The sequence below is a fragment of the Pseudophryne corroboree genome, chromosome 9, assembly GCF_028390025.1.
Source record: "Pseudophryne corroboree isolate aPseCor3 chromosome 9, aPseCor3.hap2, whole genome shotgun sequence".
Taxonomy (NCBI): Eukaryota; Metazoa; Chordata; class Amphibia; order Anura; family Myobatrachidae; genus Pseudophryne; species Pseudophryne corroboree.
Window position 1 is genome coordinate 328485810 of NC_086452.1, and position 26786 is coordinate 328512595.

Here is a 26786-nt window from a genome sequence, read left to right on the forward strand (position 1 = left end):
TCGTTCGGAGCCGCGCCGCCGTCCCCCTTACAGAGCCAGAAGCATGAAGATGGTCCTGGAAATCGGCGGCAGAAGACTTCGGTCTTCAACAAGGTAGCGCACAGCACTGCAGCTGTGCGCCATTGCTCCTCATGCACACCTCACACTCCGGTCACTGATGGGTGCAGGGCGCTGGGGGGGGGGGGGGGCGCCCTGAGCAGCAATATTAACACCTTGTCTGGCAAAATAACACAATATATAGTCCCAGAGGCTATATATGTGTAAAATACCCCTGCCAGGATCCATAAAAAAGCGGGAGAAAGTCCGCCGAAAAAGGGGCGGGGCTATCTCCCTCAGCACACTGGCGCCATTTTCTCTTCACAGTGCAGCTGGAAGACAGCTCCCCAGGCTCTCCCCTGTAGTTTTTAGGCTCAAAGGGTTAAAAAGAGAGGGGGGGCACTACATTTAGGCGCAAATCTGTGTATTATAGCAGCTATAAGGGAAAAATCACTGTGGGTAGTGTGAATCCCTGCATTATATAGCGCTCTGGTGTGTGCTGGCATACTCTCTCTCTGTCTCCCCAAAGGACTTTGTGGGGTCCTGTCCTCAGAGCATTCCCTGTGTGTGTGCGGTGTGTCGGTACGGCTGTGTCGACATGGTTGATGAGGAGGCTTATGTGGAGGCGGAGCAGATGCCGATAAATGTGATGTCGCCCCCTGTGGGGCCGACACCAGAGTGGATGGATAGGTGAAAGGTATTAACCGACAGTGTCAACTCCTTACATAAAAGGCTGGATGACGTAACAGTTGTGGGACAGCCGGCTTCTCAGCCCGCGCCTGCCCAGGCGTCTCAAAGGCCATCAGGGGCTCAAAAACGCCCGCTACCTCAGATGGCAGACACAGATTTCGACACGGAGTCGGACTCCAGTGTCGACGAGGTTGAGACATATACACAATCCACTAGGAACATCCGTTGCATGATCTCGGCAATAAAAATAAATGTGTTACACATTTCTGACATTAACCCAGGTACCACATAAAAGGGGTTTTATGTTTGGGGAGAAAAAGCAGCCAGTGTTTTGTTCCCCCATCAGATGAGTGAATGAAGTGTGTGAAGAAGCGTGGGTTCCCCCGATAAGAAACTGGTAATTTCTAAAAAAGTTACTGATGGCGTACCCTTTCCCGCCAGAGGATAGGTCACGTTGGGAGATATCCCCTAGGGTGGATAAGGCGCTCACACGTTTGTCAAAAAAGGTGGCACTGCCGTCTTAGGATACGGCCACTTTGAAGGAGCCTGCTGATAAAAAGCAGGGGCTATCCTGAAGTCTGTATATACACACTCAGGTACTATACTGAGACCTGCAATTGCCTCAGCATGGATAGTGCTGCTGCAGCGTGGTCTATTACCCTGTCAGGACAGGGATACTATTTGCTAACCATAGAGCATATTAAAGACGTCGTCTTATATATGAGGGATGCACAGAGGGATATTTGCCGACTGGCATCCAAAATTAATGCAATGTCCATTCTGCTAGGAGGGTATTAGGGACCCGGCAGTGGACAGGCGATGCTGACTTTAGAAGGCACATGAAGATTCTGCCTTATAAGGGTGAGGAATTGTTTGGGGATGGTCACTGGGACCTCGTATCCACAGCAACAGCTGGGAAGGAAAAAATTTACCTCAAGTTTCCTCATAGCCTAAGAAAGCACCGTATTATAAGGTACAGTCCTTTCGGCTTCAGAAAAGCAAGCGGGTCAAAGGCGCTTCCTTTCTGCACAGAGACAAGGGAAGAGGGAAAAAGCTGCACCAGACAGGCAGTTCCCAGGATCAAAAATCTTCCCCCGCTTCCTCTGAGTCCACCGCATGACGCTGGGGCTCCACAGGTGGAGCCAGGTGCGGTGGGGGCGCGTCTCGGGAACTTCAGCGACCAGTGGGCTCGCTCACGGGTGGATCCCTGGGTTCTGCAAGTAGTATCACAGGGATACAAGCTGGAGTTCGAGGCGACTCCCCCCTCGCCGTTACCTCAAATCAGCCTTGCCTGCTGCCCTCGATTAGAGGTAGTACTGGCGGCAATTCACAAGCTGTACTTCCAGCAGGTGATAATCAAGGTACCCCTCCTTCAACAAGGCCGGGGTTACTATTCCACAATGTTGTGGTACCGAAACCAGGCGGTTCGGTGAGACCCATTCTAAAATTGAAATCCTTGAACACTTATATACGAAGGTTCAAGTTCAAAATGGAATCGCTCAGGGCGGTTATTGCAAGCCTGGACGAAGGGGATTACATGGTATCACTGGACATCAAGGATGCTTACCTGCATGTCCCCATTTATCCTCCTCACCAGGAGTACCTCAAAATTGTGGTACAGAACTGTCATTACCAATTCCAGACGTTGCCGTTGGTCTGTCCCCGGCACCGAGGGTATTTACCAAGGTAATGGCCGAAATGATGATACTCCTTCGAAAAAAGTGAGTTAGAATTATCCCGTACTTGGACGATCTCCTTATAAAGGCGAGGTCCAGGGAGCAGTTGTTCGTCGGAGTAGCACTATCTCGGGAAGTGCTACAACAGCACGGCTGGATTCTGAATTAGTCCAAAGTCGCAGCTGGTTCCTACGACGCGTCTACTGTTCCTGGGTATGGTTCTGGACACAAAAACAAGAAAAAGGTTTCTCCCGGAGGAGAAGGCCAAGGAGTTGTCATCTCTAGTCAGAGACCTCCTAATACAAATACAGGTGTTGGTGCATCAATGCACGCGAGACCTGGGAAAGATGGTAGCTTCTTACGAAGAAATTCCATTCGGCAGGTTCCAGGCAAGGATCTTCCAGTGGGATCTGTTGGACAAGAGGTCCGGGTCGCATCTTCAGATGCATCGGCTGATAACCCTGTCTCCAAGGGCCTGGGTGTCGCTGTTGTGGTGGCTGCTGAGTGCTCATCTTCTAGAGGGCCGCAGATTCGGCATACAGGACTGGGTCCTGGTGACCACGGATGCCAGCCTTCGAGGCTGGGGGGCAGTCACACAGGGAAGAAACTTCCAAGGACTATGGTCAAGTCAGGAGACTTCCCTACACATAAATATTCTGGGACTAAGGGCCATTCACAATGCCCTAAGTCAGGCTAGACCCCTGCTTCAAGACCAGCCGGTGCTGATCCAGTCAGACAACATCACGGCGGTCGCCCATGTAAACCAGCAGGGCGGCACAAGAAGCAGGATGGTGATGGCAGAAGCCACAAGGATTTTCCGATGGGCGGAAAATCATGTGTTAGCACTGTCAGCAGTGTTCATTCCCGGAGTGGACAACTGGGAAGAAGACTTTCTCAGCAGGCACGACCTCCACCCGGGAGAGTGGGGACTTCATCCAGAAGTCTTCAAAATGATTGTACACCGTTGAGAAAGGCCACAGGTGACGTGATGGCGTCACGCCTCAACAAACAGCTAAAAAGATATTGCGCCAGGTCAAGGGACCCTCAGGCGATAGCTGTGGACGCTCTGGTAACACCGTGGGTGTACCAGTCGGTGTATGTGTTCCTTCCTTAGTATTCTCAATACCTTGGGTATGAGAGGCAAAGAAGGAGAGGAGTAAGAACTATACTCGTGGTTCCGGATTGGCCAAGAAGAGCTTGGTACCCAGAACTTCAAGAAATGATCTCGGAGGACCCATGGCCTCTGCCGCTCAGACAGGACCTGCTGCAGCAGGGGCCCTGCCTGTTCCAAGACTTACCACGGCTGTGTTTGACGGCATGGCGGTTGAACACCGGATCCTAAAGGAAAAAGGCATTCCGGAGGACGTCATTCCTATGCTGATTAAGGCTAGGAAAGATGTGATCGCAAAATATTATCACCGCATATGGCAAAAATATGTTGCTTGGTGTGAGGCCAGGAAGGCCCCAACGGAGGAATTTCAACTGGGTCGATTTCTGCACTTCCTACAGTCAGGAGTGACTACGGGCCTAAAATTGGGTTACGTTAAGGTCCAGATTTCGGCTCTGTACATTTTCTTCCAAAAAGAACTGGCTTCACTGCCTGAAGTTCAGACTTTTGTTAAGGGAGTGCTGCATATTCAGCCCCGGTTGTGCCTCTAGTGGCACCGTCGGATCTCAACGTGGTGTTGGATTTCCTGAAGTCGCATTGGGTTGAGCTACTTAAATCCGTAGAGCTAAAATACCTCACGTGGAAAGTGGTCATGCGGTTGGCCTTGGCGTCGGCCAGGCGTGTATCAGAATTGGCGGTTTTGTCATGCAAAAGCCCTTATCTGATTTTCATATGGATAGGGCGGAATTGAGGACTCGTTCCCAATTCCTTCCTAAGGTGGTATCAGCTTTTCATGTGAACCAACCTATTGTGGTGCCTGCGGCTGTGTGGGACTTGGAGGACTCCAAGTTACTGGACGTAGTCAGGGCCCTGAAAATAGATGTTTCCAGGACGGCTGGAGTCAGGAAAACTGACTCGCTATTTATCCTGTATGCACCCAACAAACTGGGTGCTCCTGCTTCTAAGCAGACTATTGCTCGCTGGATCTGTAGCACGATTCAACTTGCACATTCTGCGGCTGGACTGCCGCACCCTAAATCTGTAAAAGCCCATTCCACAAGGAAAATGGGCTCTTCTTGGGCGGCTGCCCGAGGGGTCTCGGCTTTACAACTTTGCCGAGCTGTTACTTGGTCGGGTTCAAACAATTTTGAAAAAGTCTGCAAGTTTGATACCCTGGCTGAGGAGGACCTTGAGTTTGCTCATTCGGTGCTGCAGAGTCATCCGCACTCTCCCGCCCGTTTGGGAGCTTTGGTATAATCCCCATGGTCCTTACGGAGTCCCCAGCATCCACTAGGACGTCAGAGAAAATAAGATTTTACTCACCGGTAAATCTATTTCTCGTAGTCCGTAGTGGATGCTGGGCGCCCATCCCAAGTGCGGATTGTCTACAATACTTGTATATAGTTATTGCCTAACTAAAGGGTTATTGTTATGAGCCATCTGTTAGTGAGGCTCAGTTATATTTCATACTGTTAACTGGGTATAATATCACGAGTTATACGGTGTGATTGGTGTGGCTGGTATGAGTCTTACCCGGGATTCAAAATCCTTCCTTATTGTGTCAGCTCTTCCGGGCACAGTATCCTAACTGAGGTCTGGAGGAGGGTCATAGTGGGAGGAGCCAGTGCAAACCAGGTAGTCCTAAAGCTTTCTTTAGTTGTGCCCAGTCTCCTGCGGAGCCGCTATTCCCCATGGTCCTTACGGAGTTCCCAGCATCCACTACGGACTACGAGAAATAGATTTACCGGTGAGTAAAATCTTATTTTTTTTAACCTCCTCCACATTTTTGTTCTCCATATTTTAATGCGCACAACTAAAAGGCACCACAGGTATACAATGTAGATGGATGGATAGTATACTTATGGACGACGAGTGACGACACAGAGGTAGGTACAGCAGTGGCCTACCGTACTGCTATATACAGTATAATGGACCTGGTGGACACTGTCAGCAGACTGCTAAACTAGTACTACTAGTATAAAGAAAAAAAGCCACCACAGGTATACAATGTAGATGGATGGATAGTATACTTATGGATGACGAGTGACGACACAGAGGTAGGTACAGCAGTGGCCCTACCGTACTGCTATATACAGTATAATGGACCTGGTGGACACTGTCAGCAAACTGCTAAACTAGTATAAAGAAAAAAAGCCACCACAGGTATACAATGTAGATGGATGGATAGTATACTTATTATTATTAATGGATGACGAGTGACTGACGACACAGAGGTAGGTACAGCAGTGGCCTACCGTACTGCTATATACAGTATAATGGACCTGGTGGACACTGTCAGCAGACTGCTAAACTAGTATAAAAAAAAGACACCACAGGAGTGTTTTTCAGGCAGACAAACGTATACTGGTGGTCACTGTCAGCAAAACTGTGCACTGTACTCCTGCTATAGCTGCTCCCCAGTCCCCACAATTAAGCAGTGTGAGCACTCAGCACCGATATATCATGCAGCACACTGAGCACAGATATGGTATGGAGCGTTTTTTTCAGGCAGAGAACGGATTAAAAAAAACTGGTGGTCACTATCAGCAAAACTCTGCACTCTACTCCGAGTCCTAACAGCTGCTCCCCAATCCTCCCCACAATTAGTAATAAAACAAGCAATCAACTGTCTCTTCTACAATTATAAACGGAGAGGGCGCCAGCCACGTCCTCTCCCTATCAATCTCAATGCACGTGTGAAAATGGCGGCGACCCTCGGCTGCTTATATAGAATCCGAATCTCGCGAGAATCCGACAGCGGGATGATGACGTTCGGGCGCGCTCATGTTAGCCGAGCAAGGCGGGAGGATCCGAGTCTGCTCGGACCCGTGTAAAAAAAAAAAAAAAGGTAAAGCTCGGGTGGGTTCGGTTTCTCGGAAACCGAACCCGCTCATCACTAATATATATATATATAATGATTTTAAACTTACCGGTAAATCTTTTTCTCGTAGTCCGTAGAGGATGCTGGGACTCCGTAAGGACCATGGGGATAGACTGGCTCCGCAGGAGACATGGGCACTTTAAGAAAGACTTTAGGCTCTGGGTGTGCACTGGCTCCTCCCTCTATGCCCCTCCTCCAGACCTCAGTTAGAGAAACTGTGCCCAGAGTAGACGGACAGTACAAGGAAAGGATTTTAGGTAATCCAAGGGCAAGATTCATACCAGCCACACCAATCTCACCATATAACTTGTGATATACTATCTAGTTAACAGTATGAAAAACCAACATAGCCTCGGTCCACCACCGATGAAACTATAACATAACCCTTATGTACGCAATAACTATATACAAGCCTTGCAGAAGTAGTCCGCACTTGGGACGGGCGCCCAGCATCCTCTACGGACTACGAGAAAAAGATTTACCGGTAGGTTTAATATCTTATTTTCTCTAACGTCCTAGAGGATGCTGGGACTCCGTAAGGACCATGGGGATTATACCAAAGCTCCCAAACGGGCGGGAGAGTGCGGATGACTCTGCAGCACCGATTGAGCAAACAGGAGGTCCTCCTCAGCCAGGGTATCAAACTTATAGAACTTTGCAAAGGTGTTTGACCCCGACCAAGTAGCAGCTCGGCACAGCTGTAGTGCCGAGACCCCTCGGGCAGCCGCCCAAGAAGAGCCCACCTTCCTAGTGGAATGGGCCTTAACCGATTTTGGTAACTGCAATCCTGCCGTAGAATGCGCCTGCTGAATCGTGTTACAGATCCAGCGAGCAATAGTCTGCTTTGAAGCAGGGCCGCCAACCTTGTTGGCTGCATACAGGACAAACAGTGCCTCTGTTTTTCTGATCCTAGCCGTTCTGGCCATGTAAATCTTCAAAGCCCTGACCACATCAAGGGACTCGGAATCTTCCAAGTCACGTGTAGCCACAGGCACGACAATAGGCTGGTTCATATGAAAGGATGAGTCCACTTTAGGTATGAATTGAGGACGAGTCCGCAATTCCGCCCTATCCATATGAAAAACCAGATAGGAGCTTTTATGTGATAAAGCCGCTAATTCCGAAACTCGCCTAGCCGAAGCTAAGGCTAACAACATGACCACCTTCCGAGTGAGATATTTTAACTCCACCGTTTTGAGTGGTTCAAACCAATGTGACTTAAGGAAACTTAACACCACGTTAAGGTCCCAAGGCGCCACCGGAGGTACAAAAGGAGGCTGAATATGCAGTACTCCCTTCACAAACGTCTGTACTTCAGGAAGAGAGGCCAATTCCTTCTGAAAGAAAATGGATAGGGCCGAAATCTGAACCTTAATGGAGCCTAATTTTAGGCCCAAATTCACTCCAGTTTGTAGGAAGTGAAGGAGACGGCCCAGCTGGAATTCTTCCGTAGGAGCATTCCTGGCCTCACACCAAAAAACATATTTTCGCCATATTCGGTGATAATGTTTTGATGTCACGTCCTTCCTAGCCTTTATTAGTGTAGGAATGACCATATCCGGAATACCTTTTTTCGCTAGGATCCGGCGTTCAACCGCCATGCCGTCAAACGCAGCCGCGGTAAGTCCTGGAACAGACGGGGCCCCTGTTGCAGCAGGTCCTGTATTAGAGGAAGAGGCCACGAATGAGGATTGTTCTCACTCCTCTTTGTCTTATTATTCTCAACACCTTGGGTATGAGAGGAAGAGTAGGAAATACATAGACCGACCGGTACACCCACGGTGTCACCAGGGCGTCCACAGCTACCGCCTGAGGATCTCTTGACCTGGCGCAATACTTTTTTAGCTTTTTGTTGAGACGGGACGCCATCAAGTCTATTTGGGGCAGTCCCCACCGACTTGCAATCTGCTCGAAGACTTCCTGATGAAGCCCCCACTCTCCGGATGCAGATCGTGTCTGCTGAGGAAGTCTGCTTCCCAATTGTCCACTCCCGGAATGAACACTGCTGACAGTGCGCTGACATGATTCTCCGCCCAGCGAAGAATCCTGGTGGCTTTCGCCATTGCCACCCTGCTCCTTGTGCCGCCTTGGCGGTTTACATGAGCCACTGCGGTGACATTGTCTGACTGAATAAGAACTGGTTTGTCGCAAAGTAATGCCTCCGCTTGACGTAGGGCGTTGTATATGGCCCTCAACTCCAGGACGTTGATGTGGAGACAAGTCTCTAGACTTGACCAAAGACCTTGGAAATTTCTTCCCTGTGTCTGCTCCCCAACCTCGGAGGCTTGCGTCCGTGGTCACCAGGATCCAGTCCTGAATGCCGAACCTGCGGCCCTCTAGGAGGTGAGCACTCTGCAGCCACCACAGGAGCGATACCCTGGCTCTGGGGGACATGGTGATCCACCGATGCATATGTAGATGTGACCTGGACCACTTGTCCAGCAGGTCCCATTGAAAGGTTCTCGTATGGAACCTGCCGAAGGGAATGGCTTCGTATGATGCCACCATTTTCCCCAGGACTCGAGAGCAGTGATGCACTGACACCTGTTTTGGCTTCAATAGGTTCCTGACCAGAGTCATGAGTTCCTGAGCTTTTTCCGTCGGAAGAAAAACCCTTTTCTGGTCTGTGTCCAGAATCAAGCCCAAGAAGGTCAGACGCGTCGTAGGAACCAGCTGCGACTTCGGGATATTGAGAATCCAGCCGTGTTGCTGTAACACTTTCAATGAAAGTGACACGCTGTCCAGTAACTTCTCCCGAGATCTCGCTTTTATGAGGAGGTCGTCCAAGTATGGGATAATTGTGACACCTCGCTTGCGCAGGAGCACCATAATTTCCGCCAGTACCTTGGTGAAAATCCTCGGGGCCGTGGAAAGCCCAAACGGCAACGTCCGAAATTGGTAATGACAATCCCGTACAGCAAATCTCAGGAACGCCTGATGAGGTGGAAATATTGGAACATGAAGGTACGCATCCTTTATGTCTAGGGAAACAATAAAATCCCCCCCTTCCAGGCTGGCGATTCCATCTTGAACTTGAACCTTTTCAAGTATAGGTTCAGGGATTTTAAATTCAAAATGGGTCTGACCGAACCGTCCGGTTTCGGGACCACAAACAGGGTTGAGTAATATCCCCTCCCCTGTTGCAGTAGGGGAACCTTGACCACCACCTGTTGAAGATACAATTTTTGAATTGCATTTAACACTAACTCCCTCTCTGAGGGAGAAGCTGACCGAGCCGATTTGAAAAACCGGCGAGGGGGGACCTCTTCGAATTCCATCTTGTATCCCATAGAAACAATTTCTATTGCCCAGGGATCCACCTGTGAGAGAACCCAGATGTGGCTGAAAAGTCGAAGACGTGCCCCCACTGGAGCGGACTCCCTCAGGGGAGCCCCAGCGTCATGCGGTGAATTTTGCAGAGGCCGGGGAGGACTTCTGTTCCTGGGAACTAGCTGTGTGCAGCTTTTTTCCTCTGCCCTTACCTTTGGCAAGAAAGGACGATCCACGTACTTTCTTGCTTTTATTCGAACGAAAGGACTGCATTTGATAATGAGGCGCTTTCTTAGGCTGTGAGGGAACATAAGGCAAGAAATTCGATTTACCTGCCGTAGCTGTGGAAATGAGGTCCGAGAGGCCTTCTCCAAATAACTCCTCACCTTTGTAAGGCAAAAACTCCCATATGCCTCTTCGAGTCGGCATCCCCCGTCCACTGTCGGGTCCATAAGACTCGCCTAGCGGAAACAGACATAGCGTTTATTCTGGAACTTGGTAAACAAACATCTCTTTGAGCATCCCTCATATATATTACAGCATCTTTTATATGCCCTATGGTACTTAAAATTGTATCCTTATCTAGGGTCTCAATCTCTGCTGATAAGGAATCAGTCCATGCAGCCACAGCACTACAAACCCAGGCCGACGCCATTGCCGGTCTAAGTATTGTACCAGAATGTGTGTAAATGGACTTCATGGTAACCTCCTGCTTGCGATCAGCAGCATCCTTGATGGTAGCCGTATCTTGGGATGGCAGCGCTATCTTTTTTGATAAGCGTGTCAATGCCTTGTCCACCTTAGGAGAGGATTCCCATCGTATCCTATCCTTTTGCGGGAAAGGATACGCCATAAGAATCCTTTTGGGAACCTGCAGTCTCTTGTCTGGGGTTTCCCAAGCCTTTTCGCATAATTCATTCAGCTCATACGAGGATGGAAAGGTGACCTCAGGCTTTTTCTTTTTATACATGTGTACCTTCGTGTCAGGGACAGGGGGGTTCCTCTGTGATATTCAAAACCTCTTTTATTGCAATAATCATATATCGAATACCCTTAGCCTCTTTTGGCTGTAATTTTGCATCATCGTAGTCGACACTGGAGTCTGAATCCGTGTCGGTATCTGTGTCAACTATTTGGGATAGTGTGCGCTTCTGAGACCCCAAAGGACTCAGCGACATTGGGACAGGCATGGTTTGACTTCCTGACTGTTCCCTAGCCTCAGCTTTGTCTAATCTTTTGTGCAATAAATTCACATTAGCACTTAAGACATTCCACATATCCATCCAGTCAGGTGTCGGCGCTGCCGACGGAGACCTTGCATTCATACACTCCCCCCTCCTCCCTTAGGTGAGCCTTCAACCTCATACATGTCGACACACCCCACACACACAAGGAAGCTCTTTTCTGAAGACAGGTTCCCCACCAGGCCCTTTGGAGAGACACAGAGAGAGTATGCCAGCACACACCCCAGCGCTATATGACCCAGGAAAAAACACAGAATATTTTACCCAGTAGCGCTGTTATAACTTTATACACGCCAATTATGTGCCCCCCCCCCCCTCTCTTGAAAAACCCACTGTCACCGTCAGTAAGCAGGGGAGAGTCCGGGGAGCTTCCTCTCAGCACTGTGCTGTGGAGAAAATGGCGCTGGTGAGTGCTGAGGAAGAAGCCCCGCCACCCCTCGGCGGCGGGCTTCTGTCCCGCTCAAAATCTATCAAAACATGTCGGGGGCTCTTTATATACATGTACAGTGCCCAGCTGTACGTGTGTGTGTGTGTGTGTGTGTGTGTGTGTGTGTGTGTATATGTGTGTATATATGTGTGTATGTATGTGTGTATATATATATATTATGCTTTTGCCATAGGAGAGGTTTATACTGCTGCCCAGGGCGCCCCCCCTGTGCCCTGCACCCTTGCAGTGACCGGAGTGTGTGAGGTGAATGGGAGCAATGGCGCACAGCTTCACCGCTGTGCGTTACCTCTATAAAGATCAGACGTCTTCTGCCGCCTCTGAAGTCTTCTTTCTTCTCATACTCACCCGGCTTCTATCTTCTGGCTCTGCGAGGAGGACGGTGGCATGGCTCTGGGACGGACGGCGAGGATGAAACCTGCGTACCAATCCCTCTGAAGCTAATGGTGTCCAGTAGCCTAAGAAACAGGACCTTGAAACTCGGAGAAGTAGGGCTGTTTCTCTCTCCTCAGTCCCACGATGCAGGGAGTCTGTTGCCAGCAGGCTCCCTGAAAATAAAAAACCTAACCAAAATACTTTCTTACAGGAAACTCAGGAGAGCACCCATCTCCTCTGGGCACAGTATCAAACTGAGGTCTGGAGGAGGGGCATAGAGAGAGGAGCCAGTGCACACCCAGAGCCTAAAGTCTTTCTTAAAGTGCCCATGTCTCCTGCGGAGCCAGTCTATCCCCATGGTCCTTACGGAGTCCCAGCATCCTCTAGGACGTTAGAGAAAAAAAAAAAAATATATATATATATAATTACAGAAGCATACACAGTTTTATTATGTGTTCTAACTTGTGCCCTATTAGTTGTTTTTCTTTTGCTATCTGATGTTCTCTTTCTGCAATCAGTTATTTATTGCCTTTGCAGTGCATCACAGATTTTACTTTTATGACCACATATACGATGCTGGTATAGCACTTAAAATACATGCACTATATATTACTAAAACACATTTAAATATACTGGTGTATACTGTATATCTATGATTGGGTTCCTAATTCCTTTGACATATATGATGATGGCTGTGATATTGAATGACTGTTTTATTTGCTCCTACTGTATATTTATTTTAATTTTTTTCATTTTTTTTAAAGGAATCTTAAATTTTTGTGCCAATAACTACCTTGGCCTGTCTAGCCACCCAGATGTCATTCGTGCTGGACATAAGACACTGGAAGAATTTGGGGCAGGATTGAGCTCTGTAAGGTTTATCTGTGGAACACAGGTGAGTACTCTGAGAAACAACAAGGAGGTCTTACTGATTTGTTGCATTTTGCAACAAGGGTTACTGCAGAGCATGGTTGGCATTGGTCTGTTTCCAATCGCAATATCATGAATGGGTTACAAGGATTACTGTAGAAATAACCCATGCATGGATGGTTGCCAATAGCGATGATATGACTTTTCTCACTGGTGTTCAGTTAAAACAAGGGGTGTGCTGTAAGTTTCTGGATGCACAAAAGTGTTTTATTTACAAACAAGATGAATGTTACATTTTTTTAAAGTATTTGACAAAGCAATCAGTGCAAAGTTGCATGTGCTCAAACCATTGGTGTAGCAGCTGTACCAGTCCAAAGCAGGTAATGTATGTCTTCTACATGCTTGATGAAGGTCACCACTGCAGCTTCTGCTGACTCAAAACAAATCCCACGCATCTTGTGTTTGATTTGTGGGAACATGAAGAAGTCACAGGGAGCCAGGTCTGGACTGTATGACCAAGCTCCTGGATGCATTCATGGGCCAGTAAATCCACGGGAAATGGCTTCCAGCACTTGCGGCAAGCACTGCTTGGCGTACCAGTCACCAGTGACACTGCGCTGCTGCACGAGTGGTACGGTAGCTACATGACCAGTCTTGGCCACAAAAAAAACACTATCTGCTGCTTAGCCATGCCGCACTCGCGTCTGACAACTGTTGTTTGGTCTCCGAGTCGAAACTATAGACCCAGGATTTATCGCCACTGATGATCTCCCAGACTGGGTTTGAGCAAGCACAATCAAACCTGGCAAGCATATTGTGGCACAAAGTCAGCTGAGCCTCCTTCTACTCCCAAGTCAGCTGATGGGGCACCCAGTGTGCAGAAACCTTGCTTAGGCCTAATTTTTCATGGAGTATCAATCAGTAGGATCCTGATGAGAAGCCTATCATCTTCTCTATCTGGGCCTCAACTATGGTCCTGACAGCAGCAACGCTGTACTTGGTGAAGGTGGACACAGGTCATCCGCAGCACTGAAAGTCTTCCAGGGACTGTCTCCTTTACCAAAAATTCTGCAAACCACTCGCACACAGTGGTTCTGGACAGTGCTACCTCCCCAAAAGCATCTTGCAATCGGTCAGAACTCTCCTGCTGTCGCAGACCACTCTTAGTAATCCTAGAAGATCATGGCTCTCCAGTGGTCTCAGTTGAGCTCCATAATGAGTTTGTGAAGGAAGAGAACATGCTGACTTCTTCAGTGTGCAGTGGTGATTATATACGGTTCTGTGCCTTGTCATTTCAGAAGAACTTTAGTCAGATATTACAGTTGACAATACAGTACCAGATAGTCAGATTGTGTCAGTTTAAGACATATGGTGGAGGACCCTGCCTGTGAGAATTTATATTCTATAGCTCTGGTTCTCAAACTCTATCCAGGTTTTAAAATGTCCATGCTTTGTGCGCAGATCGTGTATAATCAAACTGACTGAGGTACAAATTTACATCTTCTGTACTTAAGCATGGATATCTTTAAAACATGGACTGTCGGGGTACATTGAGAACCACTGTTGTATAGGGATAGGCTGATAAGAGAATAGGGGCTAAACATACAGATGCATAATCGTACATCTAGCCTCAATGCGCCATGCAGCGTGAGATGCGTGGCACGAGTGAGCCACCAGTTTCTTTGCAACTCTGCTAACGTTAAGTGTCTTTTTCTTGTCACAACGCGACTAAGATGCACAAGGAGACTGTGGTGATTAATTTGATATGACACTTGTTCATTATAAGTCTGTATACGGAACAGAACTTGTATTAGAAGAAAGCTGCAGCTGTTACATTGTAGCACTGCGTATACAGATTCAGTAACTATCACACACACAGGTATCAGAAATCAAATTAGAAAGCACAGTCTACTTGTGCGTCCTAGTTGCATTTATGGCAAAGAGATGCCTGATGCTAGAAGATTCTCACGTGAGGAGATGTTTGGCGTGACTGCAGAAAAGATATGAGGACATATCTGTGCATTGAACTTAGTGGAGCAGGCAGTTAGCAGAGGAGGTGGCAGATAAACAGTTGGTGTGGACAGAAGGTGAGCTGAAGCATTGAGATGGCACAATGGGTCAAAGTACGTATGGTCAGTGAAGACAATAGGATAAGAGGGAGGACAGGAAGATGGGACACAGTGCAGTGACAAGTAGACAGTGTAAGAGCAGGTAGAGGCACCTGGTAACATATATTAAGAACATGGTGACACAGATGAATAATAGAGTGGACATCCTGACAAACAAAGGGGGTCTATTTCATAAGCAGAAATATGACTGCACATCCATCCATCCATCCAGTGCACTCTCTAGTAGTTAGCCGAGCCTCTGTGGTGGCAGGCTATACCCCTAAGCATGGACCCCTACCACTGCATTCCTCTGGTGGGGCTTTCATGCCTCCAATCCGACACTGTAGCCAGGGAATTTATCTTTTTTTGAATGGCATCAAATTCCTGTTTTCAATTAATTGTCTATTACACAGGTTCTCAAACTCGGTCCTCAGGACCCCACACAGTGCATGTTTTGCAGGTCTCCTCACAGAATCACAAGTGAAGTAATTTGCTCCACCTGTGGACCTTTTTAAAATGTGTCAGTGAATAATGAATACACCTGTGCACTTGCTGGGTTACCTGCAAAACATGCACTGTGTGGGGTCCTGAGGACCGAGTTTGAGAAGCACTGGTCTATTAGAAGGTAATCTGTCCATATTATAATTGTAATAGATGTTACAACACATACTTGAGAAAGCTGATGAAGATTGTAAGCTGATCTATTATCTCTACAGAACACACACAGTAATTTCAGATTCTGCAAGAGATAAGAAAATGCTAATTTAAATATATTACTTTAATGGGATATAAAAGTATGTTTTGATTTAACAGAACCCTCCCCAGAATCATGTTTATCCCAATTTTCCCTCAGAATATACACAAGAGTCTTGAGGAAAAGATTGCACGGTTCCATAAAAGAGAAGATGCCATCTTGTACATTAGCTGTTTTGATGCCAATGCTGGAATATTTGAGGTTGGTCATCACATTATATTCCCAATAGTGTGAACATTCTCTTAGTTGTTCTGTGTTTGTTAGTCTGTGCTGTGACTAGTAGTCATCTGGTAATTTAGTGTCCGGCGATGTGATTTCTCTGTACATGTGCTGCAAAGCATCCTGTTGATAAGACAATCAATAGATCGATACCAAATTGTCGACATGGACAAAAGTTCAACAGTGTCAGAAGGTTCAAAAGGTCCACACAGAAATTGTCAACACAACATGTTGATCTTTTGAACCTGTCGACCTTAACAGCTGTCGACCATTCATCTGACCTTTTGATACTGTCGACCTATTGCATGTTGACCATTTGGTGTCTGCCTATTGATTGATTGTCAACTTTTACATTTGTTGATATTTTAATCCACATCCCCATTGCAAGGTAAGTGCAGTACTGCAAACATAATAGCTGGTGTTAAATAAAATTGAGCACTCTTGAGTATAAACTTCACAGGTTTCCTAATGTAGATGGTGCTATGCCCCAGGCAGGCTGAGTATTATACACTTGAGAATAAAGCTGTAAAGATATTTGGTGGGATCCTGGAGCTGGTTTGATGGTACAAGCATTGACTGTATCGTTCATGCAGTGAAGATGGCGGCCCGGAAGCGGTCTGCAGACATGGAATTAGATAAAGAATAGGACCAGCCCAAGGCTGCAGAAGCATTGATATAAAAGGACATATTCAGGGACTTCTATGGACAGACAAGTGGCTGTCGGCAAAACAAAGATAATTTCTCTTACGTCCTAGAGGATACTGGGGACTCCGTAAGGACCATGGGGTATAAACGGGCTCCGCAGGAGACATGGGCACTACAAAGAACTTTAGAATGGGTGTGCACTGGCTCCTCCCTCTATGCCCCTCCTCCAGACCTCAGTTGATTCCTGTGCCCAGAGGAGACCGGGTGCATTACAGGGAGCTCTCCTGAGTTTCTCTGAAAGAAAATAATTTTGTTAAATTTTTTTATTTTCAGGGAGCACTGCTGGCAACATGCTCCCTGCATCGTGGGACTGAGGAGAGAGAAGCAGACCTACTTTACTAATAGGCTTTGCTTCTTAGGCTACTGGACACCATTAGCTCCAGAGGGAGTCGGAACGCAGGTCTCCCCTCGCCGTTCGTCCCAGAGCCGCGCCGCCGTCCTCCTCACAGAGCCGGAAGATAGAAGCCGGGTGAGTATAAGAAGAAAGAAGACTCCAAAGGCGGCAGAAGACTTAAGATCTTCCCTGAGGTAAGCGCGCAGCGGTAACGCTGCGCGCCATTGCTCCCACACACAACACACACGAGCAGGCACTGATGGGCGCAGGGGGGGCGCCCTGGGCAGCAATATAAACCTCTAGGACTGGCATATAAGTATATACAGGTTGAGTATCCCTTATCCAAAATGCTTGGGACCAGAGGTATTTTGGATATCGGATTTTTCCGTATTTTGGAATAATTGCTTACCATAATGAGATATCATGGTGATCGGACCTAAGTCTAAGCACAGAATGCATTTATGTTTCATATACACCTTATACACACAGCCTGAAGGTCATTATAGCCAGTATTTTTTATAACTTTGTGCATTAAACAAAGGGTTTCTACATTCACACAATTCATTTGTTTCATATACACCTTATACACACAGCCTGAAGGTCATTTAATACAATATTTTTAATAACTTTGTGTATTAAACAAAGTTTGTGTACACTGAGCCATCAGAAAACAAAGGTTTCACTATCTCACTCTCACTCAAAAAAGTCCGTATTTCGGAATATTCCGTATTTCGGATATTTGGATATGGGATACTCAACCTGTATAGGCTGTGGAGGCAGTAGTTATAAAGATCCCCCGCCAGTTATACAAAATTGAGCGGGACCGAAGCCCGCCGCTGGAGGGGGTGAAGCTTGGTCCCGCAACACTAACCAGCGCCATTTTCTCCACAGTGTACTGCAGAGAAGCTGGCTCCCTGGACTCTCCCCTGCTGAACACGGTGACACAGGGCTGAAAAGAGGGGGGGGGCACTTGTAAGGCGCAGTGAGTGTATTACACAGATAATTCTCTCTCTCTCTCTCTCTCTCTCTCTCTCTCTCTCTCTCTCTCTCTCTCTCTCTCTCTCTCTCTCTCTCTCTCCTCTTATTGGGGAACTGTCTCCATATAAATATATCCCTGTGGGGGGAGGGGGGGTGTGTGTGTGTGTGTGTCGGTACGAGTGTGTCGACATGTCTGAAGCGGAAGGCTCATCTAAGGAGGAGGTGGAGCAGAAGATTGTGGTGTCTCCGTCGGCAACGCCGACACCTGATTGGTTGGACATGTGGAATATTTTAAATGCAAATGTAACCTTATTACATAAGAGGATGGACAAAGCAGATTCCAGGGAAAAAGCAGGGAGTCCATCCATGGCTTTGACTGTGTCACAGGGCCCTTCAGGGTCTCAAAAACGTTCTCTATCCCAAGTAACAGACACTGATACCGACACGGATTCTGACTCCAGTGTCGACTACGATGATGCAAGGTTACACCCAAGGGTGGCCAAAAGTATTCATTATATGATTATTGCAATAAAAGATGTTTTGCATATCACAGATGACCCCTCTGTCCCTGACACGAGGGTGTGCATGTATTAGGAAAAGAAACCTGAGGTAACCTTTCCCCCATCTCATGAGCTGAATGAGTTATTTGAAAAAGCTTGGGAAACTCCAGACAAAAAACTGCAGATTCCCAAGAGGCTTCTTATGGCGTATCCTTTCCCTGCACAGGACAGGGTACGGTGGGAATCCTCGCCCAGGGTAGACAAGGCTTTAACGCGCTAGTCCAAGAAGGTGGCGCTACCGTCTCCTAACACAGCAGCCCTCAAGGATCCTGCTGATCGCAGACCGGAAACTACCATAAAATTATTTATACGCATACGGGTGCTTTACTCAGACCGGCGATAGCAGCGACATGGGTATGTAGCGCAGTTGCAGCTTGGACAGATACCTTGTCAGCTGACTTTGATACCCTAGATAGGGATACCATTTTATTGACTTTAGGTCATATTAAAGATGCAGTCTTATATATGAGAGACGCTCAAAGAGACGTTGGGCTGCTAGGTTCGAGAGCCAACGCCATGGCGATTTCTGCTAGGCGAGCCCTGTGGACCCGCCAATGGACGGGTGATACCGACTCAAAGAAACATATGGAGGTTTTACCTTACAAGGGTGAAGTTTTATTCAGGGAAGGTCTTGCGGACCTGGTTTCAACAGCTACCGCGGGTAAATCTACCTTTTTGCCTTTTGTTCCCCCGCAGCAAAAGAAAACTCCGCAATATCAGATGCAGTCCTTTCGGTCGCATAAGTCCAGAAGAGGTCGGGGCTCATCCTTCCTCACCAGAGGTAAGGCTAGAGGGAAAAGAACGCCTGCTTCGGCTAGTTCCCAGGAACAGAAGTCCTCCCCGGCTTCTACTAAAGCCACCGCATGACGCTGGGGCTCCACTGAGGGAGTCCGCACCGGTGGGGGCACGTCTTCGACTCTTCAGCCAGGTCTGGGTTCTGTCAGACATGGATCCTTGGGCGATGGAAATTGTATCCCAAGGCTACAAACTGGAATTCGAAGAGGTGCCCCCTCGCCGATTTTTCAAGTCGGCCTTGCCAGCTTCTCCCCCAGAGAGGGCAGTAGTGTTGGCTGCAATTCAAAAGCTGTGTCAACAGCAGGTGATTATCAAGGTTCCCCTAGTCCAACAGGGGAAAGGGTACTATTCGACCCTCTTCGTGGTCCCGAAGCCGGATTGCTCGGTCAGACCCATTTTAAATCTAAAGTCCCTAAACCTGTACTTGAAAAAGTTCAAATTCAAGATGGAATCGTTCCGGGCAGTGATCTCCAGTCTGGAAGTGGGGGATTTTATGGTGTCACTAGACATAAAGGATGCATACCTTCATGTCCCCATATATCCTCCTCATCAGGAGTACCTAAGATTCGCTGTACAGGACTGTCATTACCAGTTTCAGACGTTGCCGTTTGGGCTTTCCACGGCCCGAGAAATTTCACCAAGGTGATGGCGGAGATGATGGTGCTCCTGCGCAGGCAGGGAGTCGCAATTATCCCGTACTTGGACGATCTCCTGATAAAAGCGAGATCGAGAGAACAATTGCTGAAAAGCGCATCGCTCTCCCTGAGAGTGCCACAACAGCACGGTTGGATTCTAAATCTGCCAAAGTCACAGTTGATTCCAACGACTCGACTATCATTCCTAGGCATGATTCTGGACACGGAACAGAAGAAGGTTTTTCTCCCAATGGAAAAAGCCCAGGACCTCCAGAACATGGTCAGAGACCTGCTAAAACCAAAAAGAGTGTCTGTTCATCAATGCACTCGAGTTCTGTGGAAAATGGTGGCAGCCTACGAGGCCTTCCCTTTCGGCAGGTTTCATGCGAGGACATTTCAGTGGGACCTTCTGGACAAGTGGTCGGGGTCCCATCTACAAATACATCAGAAGATAAGCCTGTCCCCCAGGGCCAGGGTGTCTCTCCTGTGGTGGCTGCAGAGTGCTCACCTTCTAGAGCAGGGGTGGGCAATTATTTCAGCTGGGGGGCCGCTTAACACTTCCAGCGAATATTCGAGGGCCACACACAAAATACTCAAAAAGAGATCCCTTTTTACACATTACGGCAGACAGCGTGCCCTTTTTACACATTATGGCAGACAGTGTCCCCCTTTTTACACATTACGACAGACAGCGTCCCCTTTTTACAGATTACGACAGACAGCACCCCCATTTTTATAATTACGGCAGACAGCGCCCCCGTTTTTATACATTACGGCAGACAGCGCCCCCGCTTTTATACATTACGGCAGACAGCGCCCCCGCTTTTATACATTACGGCAGACAGCGCCCCCGCTTTTATACATTACGGCAGACAGCGCCCCCGCTTTTATACATTACGGCAGACAGCGCCCCCGTTTTTACACATTACGGCAGACAACATCCCCTTTTTACACATTACGGCAGACAGCATCCCCTTTTTACACATTACGGCAGACATCGCCCCCGTTTTTACACATTACGGCAGACAACATCCCCTTTTTACACATTACGGCAGACAGCATCCCCTTTTTACACATTACGGCAGACATCGCCCCCGTTTTTATACATTACGGCAGACAGCGCCCCCGTTTTTACACATTACGGCAGACAGCGCCCCCGTTTTTACACATTACGGCAGACAGCGCCCCCGTTTTTACACATTACGGCAGACAGCGCCCCCGTTTTTACACATTACGGCAGACAGCGCCCCCGTTTTTACACATTACGGCAGACAGCGCCCCCGTTTTTACACATTACGGCAGACAGCGCCCCCGTTTTTACACATTACGGCAGACAGCGCCCCCGTTTTTACACATTACGGCAGACAGTCCCTACCCCCCTTTCCCCACCCTCCCCTAAACCTATATAGCAGTCCTTACCCTCCCCCCCCCCCCCCCCCCCCACACACTCCCCTAAACCCATACAACCGTTTTTAACTCCCCTCCCCATAACTTATAGGGCAGCTTTAGCTTTATCCAGGGGGTTTACCTATTTGTCAGTGACGATCCCCACTGTCAGTGATGATCGGCGCTGCTGCTGCATCTCCCCGCTGGCCGCCGTTTCTTCTTCCCACTGGCCTCCGCTTGTGCTCCCCACTGGCCGCTTCGTTCTGCTCTGAGTCCCACTCTGCAGTGCCCGCCCAGCGCCGCCCCCCGTGACGCCCAGCGCATGAGATAGAGGAAATCCCGGTCAGCTGACCATGTGACGTGACCGGGATTTCCTCAGCGGCGCAGCGTCTGCGAGCAGTGCAATGACAAGCGGCCTGTCGGGCCTCTTGTCATTGCACTCTGGTGGGGCACAGCGGGCCAGGCAGGATCGGTCCGCGGGCCGGATGCGGCCCGCGGGCCGCATGTTGCCCACCCCTAGAGTAGAGGAACCCTCTTCTTCCCTTCTGGCAGGAATCTTAAAAGTATATCTCCCAAGTGAAAACACTGTAGTGATACGGGGTAATTAGCTCTGTAGGTACTAGTGCAGTGTCTAGGTGCTTAGAGTCCACACACAGCTTTTCGAAGAATAAATGAAATATTGCCTTACTTTTCAGTATAAATGAAACAAAACAACCTAGTCCCCATTCAGGGTATTGCTCACTTCTTCTTCACCCCTGACTATCCTTGGCCAGCTAGTCTGCAAATGAAACATTACTCTCATAGGGGCCGATTGATCACCATCCGCATCTAATGATATAGATGTGATGTGATAAAATCGTCCCAATCTGCAATGCGATAATTACATGTGTCAATTATCGCATACAGGGGCAGAGCTTATGCGTGTGTCCCTACAGTCTTATTGGGGGTATTTTTCGCGAAAAAATAGGAATTTGATGCCTACCGGTAATTCCTTTTCTCTTTGTCCGTAGTGGATACTGGGGTTCTGCCCCTACAGTCTTATTGGGGGTATTATTCGCGGATATGTGCTGCGCATGTGCTGCTGTCACTGTCTATATGCCACAGCTGGGTACACCCATGCGTCTGCAACTCCCCCCCCCCCCCGCCCTTCCCCACCAATACTCATACTTACCTACACTCAGGGATCAGTGCTCCAGAAGGGCTGAGGGTCATCAGATCTTCCTGTTGTGGCCCCCGGTGTTGTAAAGTGAGTACCTGGGGTCACATAGCAGCTCAGGAGGACGTGATGACCAGCAGCCCTCACTAGAGCACCAATCTTCGGTCCCTGAGTGTAAGTGAGTATAATTTTGTTTTTGTACTTCCTTTTTTTTTTTTTTTTCTTTACAGTGATCAGCTTGTGTGCCCATCGGACACGCATGGCTAATCATACTGAAGATAGCGTTATTATCACAGGGCTCACTGCGGCGTTCTTTTACATGTTTATTTTTTGTTTTTATTTATTTTTTTTGTAAATTTGGCTAGATCACATTTCCCATGAAGTATTTAGTATGATTTAGTATGGGAAATGCGATCTGGCTACTAAATAAAAAAAGAGAATTAAAGTAGTTAGAGCAGTTTTCCACAAACTGCTCCAAAAGCTCTTTTAATACATTCATTCAGTTGATACTAAAATAATGTGAAATCACCCCTTTTCACATTATTTCAGTTTACAACAACAACAAAAAAAAGGTCCTAAATCTGCCCCATAGAGTCACAAAGTCTCAATCTGTGCAGGTAAATCCCCCGGCTTCTGAATGGCTTGGTTTAGCTTTGCTTCCCAGCCTATTCACATTCAGTGCTCACTGGCCTGGTTTCTTCCCAGCAACATGAGCTCATGAACAGTCTGGTAACACACCCTGACACAGGTTTGGACTGGCTTTCTTGCCTCCTGTAGTCTGTGTGCACACACCCCTTTTTTATTCTCTGTGTGGGCAGACCTCTCCAGCCACACACAATATCACCTGCTCATTGATACATGCTACCTTCATACTGCAAATAAAAATATAAATAAATAACCGGCTGGACGGCACTCGCAGAGACTGAGTATCGAAAAAACTGACCGCTCACAAGCTGGTAGAATGTCAACGTTTCAGAAGTTACACTTTTTTTTTCTCTGACGTCCTAGTGGATGCTGGGACTTCCGGAAGGACCATGGGGAATAGCGGCTCCGCAGGAGACTGGGCACAAAAAAGTAAAAGCTTTAGACTAGCTGGTGTGCACTGGCTCCTCCCCCTATGACCCTCCTCCAAGCCTCAGTTAGATTTTTGTGCCCGAACGAGAAGGGTGCATGCTAGGTGGCTCTCCTGAGCTGCTTAGAAGTAAAAGTTTAAATAGGTTTTTTATTTTCAGTGAGTCCTGCTGGCAACAGGCTCACTGGATCGTGGGACTAAGGGGAGAAGAAGCGAACTCACCTGCGTGCAGAGTGGATTGGGCTTCTTGGCTACTGGACATTAGCTCCAGAGGGACGATCACAGGTTCAGCCTGGATGGGTCCCGGAGCCGCGCCGCCGGCCCCCTTACAGAGCCAGAAGAGCGAAGAGGTCCGGAGAAATCGGCGGCAGAAGACGTTCCTGTCTTCAGATAAGGTAGCGCACAGCACTGCAGCTGTGCGCCATTGCTCTCAGCACACTTCACACTCCGGTCACTGAGGGTGCAGGGCGCTGGGGGGGGAGCGCCCTGAGACGCAATAAAACATGTTTAAAACCTTATATGGCTAAAGAAATACATCACATATAGCTCCTGGGCTATATGGATGCATTTCACCCCTGCCAGTTTTCCTTAAAAAAAAAAAAGCGGGAGAAAAGGCCGCCGTGAAGGGGGCGGAGCCTATCTCCTCAGCACACAAGCGCCATTTTCCCTCACAGTTCCGCTGGAAGGAAGGCTCCCAGACTCTCCCCTGCAGTCCTGCTACAGAATCAGGGTAAAACAAGAGAGGGGGGGCACTATTGGCAGCTAATATAAAACAGCAGCTATAAAGGGAGTAACACTTACATAAGGTTATCCCTGTGTGTATATATATATATATATATATATATATATATATATATATATATATATATATATATATATAGCGCTCTGGTGTGTGCTGGCAAACTCTCCCTCTGTCTCCCCCAAAGGGCTCGTGGGGTCCTGTCCTCTTTCAGAGCATTCCCTGTGTGTGTGCTGGGTGTCGGTACGATTGTGTCGACATGTATGAGGAGGAAAATGATGTGGAAGCAGAGCAATTGCCTGTGTTAGTGATGTCACCCCCTAGGGAGTCGACACCTGACTGGATGGTCGTATTTAAAGAATTACGTGACAGTGTCAGCACTTTGCAGAAAACTGTTGACGACATGAGACAGCCGGCAAATCAATTAGTGCCTGTTCAGGCGTCTCAGACACCGTCGGGGGCGCTAAAACGCCCGTTACCTCAGATGGTCGACACTGACCCAGACACGGATACTGAATCCAGTGTCGACGGTGAGGAGACAAACGTAATGTCCAGTAGGGCCACACGTTACATGATCACGGCAATGAAGGAGGCATTGAATATTTCTGACACTACAAGTACCACAAAAAAGGGTATTATGTGGGGTGTGAAAAAACTACCAGTAGTTTTTCCTGAATCAGATGAATTAAATGAGGTGTGTGATAAAGCGTGGTTTTCCCCCGATAAAAAACTGCTGATTTCTAATAAATTATTGGCACTATACCCTTTCCCGCCAGAGGTTAGGGCGCGTTGGGAAACACCCCCTAAGGTAGATAAGGCGCTCACACGCTTATCAAAACAAGTGGCGTTACCGTCTCCCGATACGGCCGCCCTTAAGGAACCAGCTGATAGAAGGCTGGAAAATATCCTAAAAGGTATATACACACATACTGGTGTTATACTGCGACCAGCAATCGCCTCAGCCTGGATGTGCAGTGCTGGAGTGGCTTGGTCGGATTCCCTGACTGAAAATATTGATACCCTGGATAGGGACAGTATATTATTAACTATAGAGCATTTAAAGGATGCATTACTATATATGCGAGATGCACAGAGGGATATTTGCACCCTGGCATCTAGAGTGAGTGCGATGTCCATTTCTGCCAGAAGAGCGTTATAGACGCGACAGTGGTCAGGTGATGCGGATTCCAAACGACATATGGAAGTATTGCCGTATAAAGGGGAGGAGTTATTTGGGGTCGGTCTATCTGACCTGGTGGCCACAGCAACGGCTGGAAAATCCACCTTTTTACCCCAGGTCACCTCTCAGCAGAAAAAGACACCGTCTTTTCAAACTCAGTCCTTTCGTTCCCATAAGGGCAAGCGGGCAAAAGGCCACTCATTTCTGCCCCGGGGCAGAGGAAGGGGAAAAAGACTGCACCAGGCAGCCTCTTCCCAGGAGCAGAAGCCCTCCCCCGCTTCTGCCAAGTCTTCAGCATGACGCTGGGGCCTTACAAGCGGACTCAGGCACGGTGGGGGGCCGTCTTTCAGCGCGCAGTGGGCTCACTCGCAAGTGGACCCCTGGATCCTGCAGGTAGTATCACAGGGGTACAAATTGGAATTCGAGACGTCTCCCCCTCGCCGGTTCCTGAAGTCTGCTCTACCAACGTCTCCCTCCGACAGGGAGGCGGTAGTGGAAGCTATTCACAAGCTGTATTCCCAGCAGGTGATAATCAAGGTACCCCTCCTACAACAGGGAAAGGGGTATTATTCCACGCTGTTTGTGGTACCGAAGCCGGACTGCTCGGTGAGACCAATTTTAAATCTAAAATCCTTGAACACTTACATAAAAAGGTTCAAATTCAAGATGGAGTCACTCAGAGCAGTGATAGCGAACCTGGAAGAAGGGGACTATATGGTGTCTCTGGACATCAAAGATGCTTATCTCCATGTCCCAATCTACCCTTCTCACCAAGGGTACCTCAGGTTTGTGGTACAAAACTGTCATTATCAGTTTCAGACGCTGCCGTTTGGATTGTCCACGGCACCACGGGTCTTTACCAAGGTAATGGCCGAAATGATGATTCTTCTTCGAAGAAAAGGCGTATTAATTATCCCTTACTTGGACGATCTCCTGATAAGGGCAAGGTCCAGGGAACAGTTAGAGGTCGGAGTAGCACTATCTCAGGTAGTGCTACGTCAGCACGGGTGGATCCTAAATATCCCAAAATCACAGCTGATTCCAACAACACGTCTACTGTTCCTGGGGATGATTCTGGACACTGTCCAGAAAAAGGTGTTTCTCCCGGAGGAGAAGGCCAGGGAGTTATCCGAGCTAGTCAGGAAACTCCTAAAACCAGGCCAAGTGTCAGTGCATCAATGCACGAGAGTCCTGGGAAAAATGGTGGCTTCTTACGAAGCGATTCCATTCGGAAGATTCCATGCAAGAACTTTTCAGTGGGATCTGCTGGACAAATGGTCCGGATCGCATCTTCAGATGCATCAGCAGATAACCCTATCTCCAAGGACAAGGGTGTCTCTCCTGTGGTGGTTACAGAGTGCTCATCTTCTAGAGGGCCGCAGATTCGGCATTCAGGATTGGATGCTGGTGACCACCGATGCCAGCCTGAGAGGCTGGGGAGCAGTCACACAGGGAAGAAATTTCCAGGGCTTGTGGTCAAGCATGGAAACGTCTCTTCACATAAATATCCTGGAACTAAGGGCCATTTACAATGCCCTAAGTCAAGCAAGGCCTCTGCTTCAGGGTCAGT

The 26786-nt window shown here is 48.1% G+C and overlaps 1 protein-coding gene across 1 annotated transcript in view; it reads left to right on the forward strand.

Annotated features, from left to right (window-relative positions):
- Positions 1-26786, forward strand: part of GCAT (glycine C-acetyltransferase) — a 116064-nt gene that overhangs the window by 10318 nt on the left and 78960 nt on the right. The window contains exons 2-3 of the mRNA XM_063940530.1: positions 12490-12620; positions 15557-15658. Of these exons, the coding sequence (XP_063796600.1) occupies positions 12490-12620; positions 15557-15658 (233 nt within the window). The remainder of the gene's footprint in view (positions 1-12489; positions 12621-15556; positions 15659-26786) is intronic.